At 40.5% G+C, this 11,592-nt stretch overlaps 1 protein-coding gene across 1 annotated transcript; it reads right to left on the reverse strand.

Moving 5' to 3' along the window:
- Positions 1-2,569: 2,569 nt before the first annotated feature.
- Positions 2,570-11,175, reverse strand: LOC147637746 (protein neprosin-like). Its single transcript, XM_086799025.1, has 7 exons — positions 10,732-11,175; positions 10,493-10,546; positions 9,910-10,056; positions 9,541-9,792; positions 3,177-3,230; positions 2,933-3,079; positions 2,570-2,779 (listed from the first exon to the last, which is right to left on the reverse strand). Exons 1-7 carry the CDS (start codon positions 11,173-11,175, stop codon positions 2,570-2,572), a joined length of 1,308 nt encoding a protein of 435 aa, XP_086655151.1.
- Positions 11,176-11,592: the final 417 nt, after the last annotated feature.

The raw sequence follows: 11,592 nt of genomic DNA on the forward strand, positions 1-11,592 counted from the left end.
TGCCAGCTGTCTGCTCTGCAGACACTCTTGCAAGGCGATCCACACACCACGTTGGCTGTCTTCAATCCAGCCCTTGCCTGTTCACAAGGCAGCTATCTTTACCTGCAGCTCACGCATCAGCCGCCACCCGTCTTTGCACAATCACCAACCCTCTCTCTGTCTCTGCCTCTGTGCTGATCCTCTGCCAGCCTCACAACAAACCCAAGCAGCTTATCTGCCCTGCTACCGTCCCACCACCAAGCAGCAACACCGTCCTTCTCTTCCAATCGACACCCTGCTCTGTCCACAGTCCCAGCTCTCTACAATGCAGCCACACCTTCACTTTGCGTTGGCTCTGCCCACTGCTCCAATCACTGGCTAGACCTGTATGTCGGCGTCTCCAATCGCCTGCATTCGTCACCCTTATCTTTAGCCTTCTCTTGCCTGCCTTACTGATGACCTTCAGCAAGCCTCTCGTTCTCTGTCCAGCCCTTCTTTATTACCAGCCAGGCCTTGCTACACAAGATGGCGGCCTCTTCACATCACTTCCATCCGCCAGCTTGCCAACAGCTCTCTAGCAAACCCAGCTTTCGTGTGTCCTTGCACACCGTTGGCTCTCCACGCTCTCCGTCTGCCTCTCACGCTTACGCTGTCAGCCAGTCTTCAGTCGACCAGCAGCCCTTGTATCGCCAGCCTATCGGCTTCCACTAGCTCGAACCTGTGTAGCTGTGCCCCTTTTGTCCTCGCCAGCAGCTACCTTTTGTGCCAGCCAGTCTTCACGGCTGCGCTCCACACTCCCAGCGCCTCTGCTCTTCACAGGGGGGACCCCAGCTCTACACGACGGCTCCGTCCTCTTCACACGGGAGGCCCCACTTTGTGTACCTGCAGCCCGTCAGCCAAGTCGAACAGCCAACCGCTCCAGTTCCCTTACGCTTCAGTCATGCCAGCCCTCACACGACCCAGAGCCGTCTTCACTACTTCCCTTCGCTTTATCTTGTAGCTGCGCCATAGCCTGTCAGCGTCCAAGGAGCCCCCTAGAAGAAAGCGATCCTTTCTCTTTTTTCTTCACCAGCAGCTCCTTCGCCAACCTTCCCGAACTCGCACGCTGGTTGCAACTCTAGCCTCCACGTGGATTGGCCACGGGCCACGTTTATATTATATTTTCTTTATTTTGCTTAAAACTTAATGGATGGCCACCCTTATTGCTTTCACACCAATGTCCAAGGCAATATCGGCCCTTTAACCTTAAATGCCCATGCTTCCATACAATTCAATACAGCTTACGAGTGCCATTGTATTTCTAGGACGCCCACACACTTCAAGACGACCGAACAGCTGAAACCACCTGCATCAAACCCTGTTTCGGACAGGCCTGCAAGAAGCCCGAATCAAATGCCGTCCACCCTATACACCTGGCGACACCCTCCAAAGCAAAACCTTCACACACGCCACGCATCCATATATACACGAGCCCAAAATATCTTTCAGAAAAACACCTGACACTTGCCTTTTTCGAAACTTAGTTATCACCCATAAAAGTACAACTATAGTTGCATCGTACTATAGTGTAGTGAACCTTTAATTGATATTTTCTTAATCCATTTTATTTTGATTGATTATCTCCATCTAGTACAAAAATGAAAAATGTCTTGGAAGAAGTATTCTTTGACATCAACTAAGACACTTAATGCCTTCACATAAACACGTTATAAGGGCCCTCTTATACATATGTAGGATGTTTACAATCATAAGTATGCATATACTCGGGTGTTGACACCATAAGATTAATGCTTGGTTTTTGATGGGCAGTGCCTTGCTCATTTAGAAATCATAATTTTTGGGAGAAAAATGCTAGTGTATTTTGTGATGTGCATATCATGATTTTTGGGAAAAAAAGATAGTGTATTTTGTGATGTGCATATGAAATTTAATTTGTCTACTAAAAACCATTGAGAAATGGTTGGTAAAACATCCAACAAAAATCAAGCCTAAACTATAATGCCTTCACATAAAACAAGTAAAGACTCGATGCATACTTACGATATTAGATAATCACAAGTATGTATACTTAAAATCAAGCCTAATTATAAGTAGGCTATAAAACCTTCACATAAAACATGTAAAGACTCGATGCATACTTTGGATGTTAGATAGTCACAAGTATGCATACATGCATACTTTGGATGCTGATCATAAATATACTATAAAACATGCAATATTTGACAACTAAAACAAGAACCAAAAGTTTTTCAATCAATGGATCACTTGTCCACTCATGACAGAAAACACCAGAAAATGTCAATATCCAAAAATATCAGTGTCCTTCCCATGATGCAACTCCCACCATGGGATGTTAATGCATGAGCTATTGTGCACGATATGGGTTTATGTAGAACTAGAGGGCATGAAGTGAGGATCATGGACAACCAGGGCCATGTGCCGGCCCTCCGAGGACTACCGTGGTGCCCATAGTAGCATGAGTGGTAGTTTGTATATTGTAGCAGTAAGGGTCGGAAGTGACGAGCACGACATCACTTGCACCTACATCTGTGAGTATATTTGGTGAAGTCATCACCTGCAGGGAGTGGGCCTAAGTAGCTGCAACATCCACACCCTCGCTAGGAAAGTTTCCATTGCCCATCTCAGTAGTAGTATGTACTCCTCCAACTTTCGAGTTGATCACCGATCCTCCAATACTAGCTGTGTCTGCATATTGTGCTAGATTTGTAAACAATTCTGATGGGCAATATCCCACATCAACTGTGCCATATGCTAGCCACCAATTATGAGTTACAAGATCCTACAAACAACGTCAGCATAGGCATATATCACAATGAGTTATCAGTCAATGAGCTCAACATATCCAAATGTGTACTGTGCATAAAAAAATGCAGTATGGCTCGACATTTATCTCAAGGAGAATCCAATTTGATTGATTTATCAATAACCTCACTTGCCAAATACGAAAAGGGACATCAACTAGATGGCCTTTATTGGTAGAAGTAGGGAATATGGTTGCACCTATGGCAATTTGAAATGCCACATGGACGAAGCCTGGGCATGTGAGATCAAAACATCCTGTGTTTACATAGAAGTTCTTCTGCATGCATGTGAAGTGAAACGAAACATGAGAAGGAAGCAATTCTTGTACGTGAGGATTTTGAATCACTTGATCCGATCAAAGATTTATAACTCACCGTCCAGTAGGTGGAAAGGCGGGTGTGGTTATCGCCATAGAGCTCAAGGTTCACCTAACATGGAGAAGTGTTAGAATAATGTCTTATAAGAACTGTTCCACAGCTTATTAGTACACTAATTTTTAGATTTGATGTTAGATGTTTAGGGGATAAGAAATCACATTAGATGTTAATTAGGGACCCCCTGAAGCTCTCAATATGTATACAAAGGTTTGAGGCTAGTGAGCTTACCGACCATCCAGCTTCGACCGTGTTGAGGGTGTTGTCTAAGGCGGATCCAGCAGTCAGCCACACGTCGACCGCGCTCATCTCAGAAGCTATATTCTCAACGTGAGGATTCCATATGTTGAGTGATGCGGAGGCTCCAAATATGGGTTGGGGCAAACTGCAAATTAAGGGCTTAAGCTGGACTCAATCATTATCCTAATCGACTTGAAATTAATCAAGCACGAGATTTGATTATTTAACTTACCTCGATGTTTCCTGTAAAATCTCGTGAGAAGCGCTTCTGCTTACAATGCACGACTCTACGGGACTTGAGAATATACAGCAAAGAAGGTCTTCGTATGGCCACGGTTCCAAAGTTGCGCACCCGCGATCAAAACTGGCGGATAATTATCCATCTCAGGATTGCGTTTAATTCCATCGGGAGTAGAGCTCGGGAATTCCTGTTAGTATATGCAGCAATCTCTGTTAACCTAATAATATGTGGATTGCGTTTAATTGCATCGGGAGAAAAGCTCGGGAATTCCTGTTAACCTAATAATATGTCGATATACTAAATCTTAAGGAGCTTTTAACATTACGCATGATTGAATCTAAGGTGCTTAGCTAGCTAAAAAGAGAGAGAATAATTGACCTGGATAGTATGGTTTCTTAACAACGGGTGATCTAACGCAGGCTGCTTCTCCCGCAACACGCAATCAATGATGTCTCCATCGGGACTCTGTAGGGTTCACAAGACAACATAACATGCATCGACGTTTATATGATCAATAAACGCACCGAATCAAAGTAATTGATGATTTGATCTATATTAATTACTGCATTGACCTAATTAATGATATAATTAATTACTGCATTGACCTAATTAATTACTGCTTCGAACCGATGGTTTGATATGCTCTCGTAGTTGCAGATGCGCTTTGGCGACATCCTCCCTGGTGTACCCACTTAGCGAGTCTCTTACTTGATCGGCTGTAAGATTTCTTCCTCGAACAACATGCACGAAGAAACTAGACAATACTAAAATGCTCAAGAGGACGTCGCTGGCCGATAGATGTCTGTCATTGCGCCCTCGCACAGTCATCATCACCGTCGTATTATTGTGCAGTGTCTATAATATAAACCTTGCCTTATTCTCATCACCACCGTCATACTATTGTCCAGTGTCTTAGAAACCTTGTATAGATTCGGACTGCGCGTCGGTACTACTAACTATCGGCGCATAAAATTGAGAAATCTTAGGGCCTTTACACTATATAAATGTCCCCCCGAGGGTACTCTTGTAAATCACGGTGAAATACACATTACATGGTGTTTTTTTTTTAAAAGGGGCTTAGCATAAATGTCGGTGTGCTCATTCTAGATTTTGTGTGGGGGATGTTGCCAAGTGCACGAACGGTATACCAAAGTCTTTATTAAAGAATGAAAATGTGCTCGCCTACATTGAAGAATGGTTAACGATATATTGGACATTTGTTCACATTTTTTCTTAGTGATGGGAGAACACTTTTTGCACTAGTGTTGGCTCTTGAAAATTCTCAAGCCCACAAAAATATTGTAAACCATATTGGTTTACAATAAATGAGTGCCTCGTGGTATACTAATGATTAATGTGCACCTACACACTATTGGTTAATAATATGGTCCCAAATAAGAATAGAGCCTTATGCATAGCACTCATCTAAACTAACCATTGGGCTATCCCCCAATTGAAAACAATACAATTCCAAGCCCACAAGGATATTATAAACCATGGTTTACAGAAAAGTAGTGACTTGTGGTATACTAATGATTAATGTGCGTGACCTACACACTTATATGGCCCCAAATAGGAATTAAGCCTCACATAAAGCAATCATCTACACTAACCATTATGCTATCCCCCAATCGCCCAAGACTTGAAAACAATATAGATTTGGTCTTGCGACATTTACACATGTGGGCTCGGTGCTACTATAGCCAATAGTCTTTGGCCATATAGACTATTCAAATTAGGTTTCCCTACTAGGACCTAGACAAAAGTTCTTTCTTTAAAACACCCCATAAATTATACTACACATAACTTGCATTCAAATATTTTTATAACATACTTTCATACTTATCATAACTTGACCATATTCAAGTTGATTTGCGTATAAACATGACCATATTCTGATGAGTTTTGAGCAAGTTATTGCCATCCCACTCAATTTGAGTATAAACATGACCATATTTCGATGAGTTTTGAGCAAGTTATGGCTATTTTAAGTTTTGGGCTTGGGGGCTTGACAAGTCAGTACCACCATTATGGGTGCCTTGTCGGGTTTGTGGAGGCCCCTAGGCCCAAAACCTAAATTGGCCATAACTTGATGAAAACTCATCCTGAATATGGTCATGTTTATACTAAAATCAAATGAAACATGTCCAATGACCTTATAAGCTCGCCATAAAAGATCATCAAAAAATAAAACCCTTATTTAATCATGAGGGGCTACACTTGATAGAGGGGGTAATTTTTCTTATTTAATCATGAAGAGCTACACTCGATAGAGGGGGCAATATTTTTTTAAATAAGGGGGGAGATGCTACTAAGATTTTGTGGGAAATTTCCTGGTAAAAGAATTGGGAGAATAAATCACCACAATCACCAAGCCTAGAGAGTCCACCTAGAAGGTAACCAAACTTGCCAACCAAGAGAACCAAGAGCACCAATTACAAGGCAATGGAATCCCAAGAAGCATCCAAAAATCAAGGCCACGATAGTGCACAAGTCAAGGAAAGGTGGTAGCACATGTATGTGTACACAATGCCTAAGAGGCCCACATGTCTACCATCATGAAGTGTGGAGAGGAACACCCTCCCTCTCTCTTAGGAGTTGAGGGTAGAATGTTTTCCAGTTTTTTTATGTGTAGTGGTTTTGGGAGTTGTGTCGAAAGTATGTGTGATAATAAAGGACATGGGAACCTTAAGCTAACAGGGGCATTTTTCATGTTGGGAGAAAAAGGGAAAAAGGTGGGTCTCTTGTTGTGAAGTATAGAAACTTAAACACACACACCATATGATGAATATCATAGCTAGAAGAATGACTTTTTGACCCTGTCTTTTGGGGATTACCATGGGACTTAGGAGGAACATATGAAATGTTTATTTAACTAAAAATTTACACAGATCAAGCTATAAAATTAGAGATTAGGAAGGGTCCAATCATGCTACACTGAGATAATTATTGAAGCTATATCTTTTGACTTATCTTGCATGTTGAGAGGAGATTTCTTTTAAGAGTGATTCTAGGAGCTTAAATTGAACAAGGTTTAAGCCTTTATAAGGATTAGTGAAGGATTATTCAAACTTTACTTGCATGTAAATGAAAGAGGGAATTTAGAGGACATATTTATAGTTCTAGGAAACATTATGAGTATACGTTCTTGGGATATTTAAAGGGTTGATAAGGGGATGCATTCATGAATTCAAGGGACTTGTAAATGCTATAAAAACTTCATAATAAGTAGAATTAAGTATTGGAATTAAAGTGAACCTTGTGAACCTAGTCAAGTGGGATCAAGAAAGCTTAGAATGTAATATCAAGTCCTTAAAGTTATATGCTTGGTGAAGTTATATTATGGAAGTGGATTTAAAGACCCAGAGCAAGGCAAGCCCTAAGTAAAAGAGGGGGACTAAAGAGTATCTGAACATGATGAGTTGCCCTAGTGACATGATGTGTGGGATGAAATTCCATACATATGAAGAAGAGTGTGCACCACTCCAAATCCATGATAATGAGGAAAATCAAAGTCAGTCTTTACTCATGAGAGGAGATTACCCTAAAAGATAACGTAAGCTAAACCAAGAAGAGCTTGAAGGTTAGGGAATAGAGTTCTTATATTCGAAAGGAAAAGGACAAGAAGAATTCAAAGCTAGAATGAACTAGCCACTATGCATATGGAAGGAAATTGGGTTGGTTTTGACAAAATTCATTGCATTATTGGACTAGAGACGTACATGTCCTTTGATTATTTTGATATTTTTTTTATGGGTTTTTCTTAGTATGATATAAACTTATATGAAGCATTGTAATTGCATCTAAAAATCTCTATGCAGTCAGCTTGCATATTGTTAATCCACTATGGTGGTTTATGAGCTCTCTACTATGGTAGAACACATGCTTCTATGGAAGCCCACTTTGCATAGTGAGATAGGTTACCATTATGATGGGAGACCTAGGTGAGAACTGCAGGACTCACTGGTCCTAAGTGTACTAATGCACACTTAAGATCTACAACTTCTTAGCTCTCCATTGCATGGAGTTTTTGGTTGTCTGGAGCTCAAGGGTGGTCAAGCGAATTTAGCTCTTGTAGAGAATGAACTCGTCTTCTATAAGAAACCATGTGATAATGGATGCATTTAAGAATGAGAAGTATGTCTTGTGTATGATTTGAATCATTTCACTTTTATGGTTTAAAGTTGTTGTTTTATATCACAATGATGCTATATGATGTTGCTAGATGATGACGGTGTGTTTTATTTTGATCTTTATGTGGAGATTGCACATGGTCTTGTGTATGAAGAGGCTTCAAATTTATTGAAACCTTTTCTTATTTAGTTTTTCTTTATTTCTTCTCTAACTAAGGTTAAATGCAGTTTCCATCAACAAGTAAATTGGAGCCTCACAACATCAAGAATCATGGTAAATATCTCAGAGTTTCTTAGCCAAATAGATCCTCATAAGGCTTGACTTTGTCACAAAAAAGATTATAAGCAAGTAGTTGAAGAGGTTCCATAACAAAATGGGATCACTCATAAGATGAATGAATTATTACAAGAAACGGTAAACAAGTTATGTATCTTAAATCCTTCCAAAATGAAAAAAGTGGATTAATAGGTACAAAGGGGGATAAGTGGAAAGAACAAATGCTAGAAGAAGTTTCATAAGGATCTTCCATACCCACCAGAGCTCGCACTTCTCCTCAATAATATATCACTTAGGTGGCTAGAAGATACTCTTAGGCAATCAAGGGATAATTGTAAAGGATTCAATGAGAGAGAGATGGAGTTTGCCAAAGGATGCAATTGGCATGTAAGCAAGTACATGTCCCATTTGAAGAAATGTTTTGTTGTTCTTGGCATATTAATAATAGCTTTTCTTAACATATTAATGATAGTAAAATTGCTATAGTATCGTTAAATTTAAGCATTATGGCCGCATGGTCATCACTTTCATGTGGAGCATATAGATAAGAGAAGCAGAACAAGTGATACAAATCTTCTTATTCTCGATTATTGTGAAACTATACAAGATATCATAAACGTAGGATTTAGGTAATTTGAATGTTCATTCTTGATGTGCAATGGTTCAAAGTAGTCTACAATGGTCCTAATGCAATTGTGAGAATAGTAAAAGTGGATTCTTTACTATAAACTCATCAAAATTATGGGTAGATCTTCGCGATACATTTGTACTACCACAACAATGTGAGCTTGCAATGTTTTAAAATTGGATACTATTAAAATTAATTTTTCCCCTTCCGAGTCTATGGTATTGCTTTTCTGAACCCAAAATGGTGGTACATAACAGAAGTTGCATTTCAAAGCAAATAATGATAAAGATGGTGAGAAACATAACATTCATACCCCACAAATGCAGTTGGAGCCATGGACCTTGAATAAGATGAATAGTTACAAATTTTATTTTATTCTTTCATTACCCCAAAAAAAAATCACTTAGATCCTCTTTTTGGCTTATTTAGAGATCTCGTGCTAAGGGTCCTCGAAGTAAGCTAGTATTGTTCTGTGTGCAGTTCTCCCGCCTTTATAAAATTATACTAACATTTAAAAAAAAACAAGGATATCCCACACTTTTATATACGATTTTGCCGACATGTACTTATTACGAGTGCTTAAACTGGCGATAATTTCAAATAAACTCAAACTTCATAGTATGACGCTTATTGACAAAAAAGGTTATTGATAATTTCAAATAAACTCAAACTTCATAGTATGACGCTTATTGATTTTTAACATAATACGCCAAGGCCGTGCGTTTGATTAAGGGCATTTGGGATTTCTTCCAGGCCCTCCGAAGAAGATGGCGGTTCCCCAGTTGTCGTAGGAGGTGGTAGCAATCAGAGTCGGTGGTGGTGAGCATCAAGTCATGCGCGGAAACCCCCTGTATATCGTTATCACCATTCACCCACTGGAGCTCCTTTGCAAAGCATGCTGCTTGCCACTCCTCTTCTGCAAAGTGGCCACTCCCCATTTGCGTGGCCGTGTGTTGCCCATTGGGCCTCGTGTTGATGATCTCTCCCCCCCACTGAAGAACTTGTGCAGACTGCGAGAGATGTGGGAACAAGGATGATGGCCAGTAGCCTACATTCGTATTATGATAGCGCAACCACCAATTTCCCGTTGTAGCATCCTGTCCATCATGTACAGAAGCTTGTGATGAGAACCATAACAATATAAGCTCTGATAGCAATGAGCCTCTCATACTTTGAATCTAGAGAGAGAGTAGATGAGACTGCGCGTATTATACCTTCCACACGAGGATGTCAATGTCGAATTGCTCGCCTTTATAGACAGAGAGGGGAGTTATGACCCCTCCCACGAGTATCGTGTTGCTAGTTTGTACAAAGCCAGGGCACCGCAGATCAAAACATCCAGTCGTATAGAATGCGTTCTGCTCCAATTCAGGAAACATTAATAAGATCTCATTAGTAGAAACATTCTCAAATATGAATACATCAAACATAATTTAGTGCATTATTGAGATGTAGCTTGTGATTTATTTAGATCAAACATAATTTAGTGCACTATCCCAGTGCAACCTCACGCCCTATTTTGTAACGGGTGCTCTGGATGAAGCTATATTGGTTGGAATCTGAGCTTGAGATGAAGCACCTATTTTGTAACGGTTGCGAGAGCCTCTACCATATATATGTTTAGGGTCCTCAAACAAGTCACCTTAGATTGTATGCTAAGGCTCATGAGGAAAAGAAAGAAGCCTCCACCTCATTTGCTGAGGGTCCTCAAACAATTCAACTTAGAGTTCCGGCAAGACTCATAAGGAAAGCAAATAACGGTGAAAGTGGGAAGGAAGGGGGAGGGAGAAATCTTACTGTCCAATAGGTGAATAAACGAGGGTTGAAGTCTCCATATACATTAGGTTGAACCTATTATCACAAATACACGATTTGTTAGTAGGCTTTCCTTTCTTGCACACCAAAGCAAGGTAAGCTTAATCCAAGGCAATTATATTGTATTAACACACACTTCCAATCAAGTTTACACGCTCTCAATATTGCAAAGCAGTTCAATTATTTGAGCTCGAATTTTCATGTGTGCAACATATCCTTACCATCCATCCTGTTTCAATGGTGTTTAGATCTGTGCCCTCGTACTGACCAGCTGTGAGCCACAGCTGTGCAACGCTCATCTCTTGATACACTTCCACGAAAGGCTTCCATGCATTGAAAGTCACGGAGCTTCCATAGACGTCCTTTGTTGGAGGAGGCCATATATGCATGCAGTCAGTCTTGTTAGTTACCTCATGACCCGCATTAGAGTAAAGGTGGTGGTCGAGAAAGTTGGTCTTTTGCGTATGGTTCTCATGGCCGGACCTCATTTCTGCAAGTATATCTGAGAGCGAGAGCCTGCGGATGGGAACCGTGGCAAGTGGGCAACTCCCTTTGCTATGCCAAACTTGTCCTCCAAACTCAGGCTCTTTGCTCGTTGTTAATTTGGCGCCATTCGGCAGTGAGCTCGGATGTTCCTGTGATAGATCACATGCACTTAACCACATTATGAGCTTATCACCAACTTTCAACTCCAAAACTTATAAATCTAGCTATCACTTCACCCCCTTAGTTGATATTTCACAAGGTTGGTTTTTATTTATGCACCCCACCCAAAAAAAAGAAAAAAAGTCTCCTACCTTTTAGATGCCACCACTTACTAGTTATTAACTACTAACATCACCTCATTTAAATTCACTACTACTAACCTAGATAAAGCATCAATATATTTACCCCACCACTAGCGTAGTTGCTTAGGCTCTTCTATTTCTCCATCCCCAAAAACGATATAAAGTGATGCCAAAGTGAGAGACGTGTTTACAGTGTTAGTGACAATGACAAACTCAGAACCATTAACAAAAACACATCAATTTATAAGCTTTAAATAGTGGTGGCTAGGTCAAAAAGACACCTCAAAAGTGGCT

This window comes from Cibotium barometz, chromosome 6 (genome assembly GCF_041138505.1).
Source record: "Cibotium barometz isolate CiBa-2024 chromosome 6, ASM4113850v1, whole genome shotgun sequence".
In the NCBI taxonomy this organism is placed as follows: Eukaryota; Viridiplantae; Streptophyta; class Polypodiopsida; order Cyatheales; family Cibotiaceae; genus Cibotium; species Cibotium barometz.

What these genes read in the sequence shown, in the direction of transcription:
- LOC147637746 (XM_086799025.1), bottom strand. Translation starts at nt 11,175, where the DNA reads ATGTGGTTAAGTGCATGTGATCTATCACAGGAACATCCGAGCTCACTG. An exon ending in GTGATAACGATATACAGGGG is followed by an intron (nt 3,231 to 9,540) that starts GTTTCCGCGCAT and finishes TCTCCATGTTAG; the next exon opens with GTGAACCTTGAGCTCTATGG. An exon ending in TCCCTTTTCGTATTTGGCAA is followed by an intron (nt 2,780 to 2,932) that starts GTGAGGTTATTG and finishes CGTTGTTTGTAG; the next exon opens with GATCTTGTAACTCATAATTG.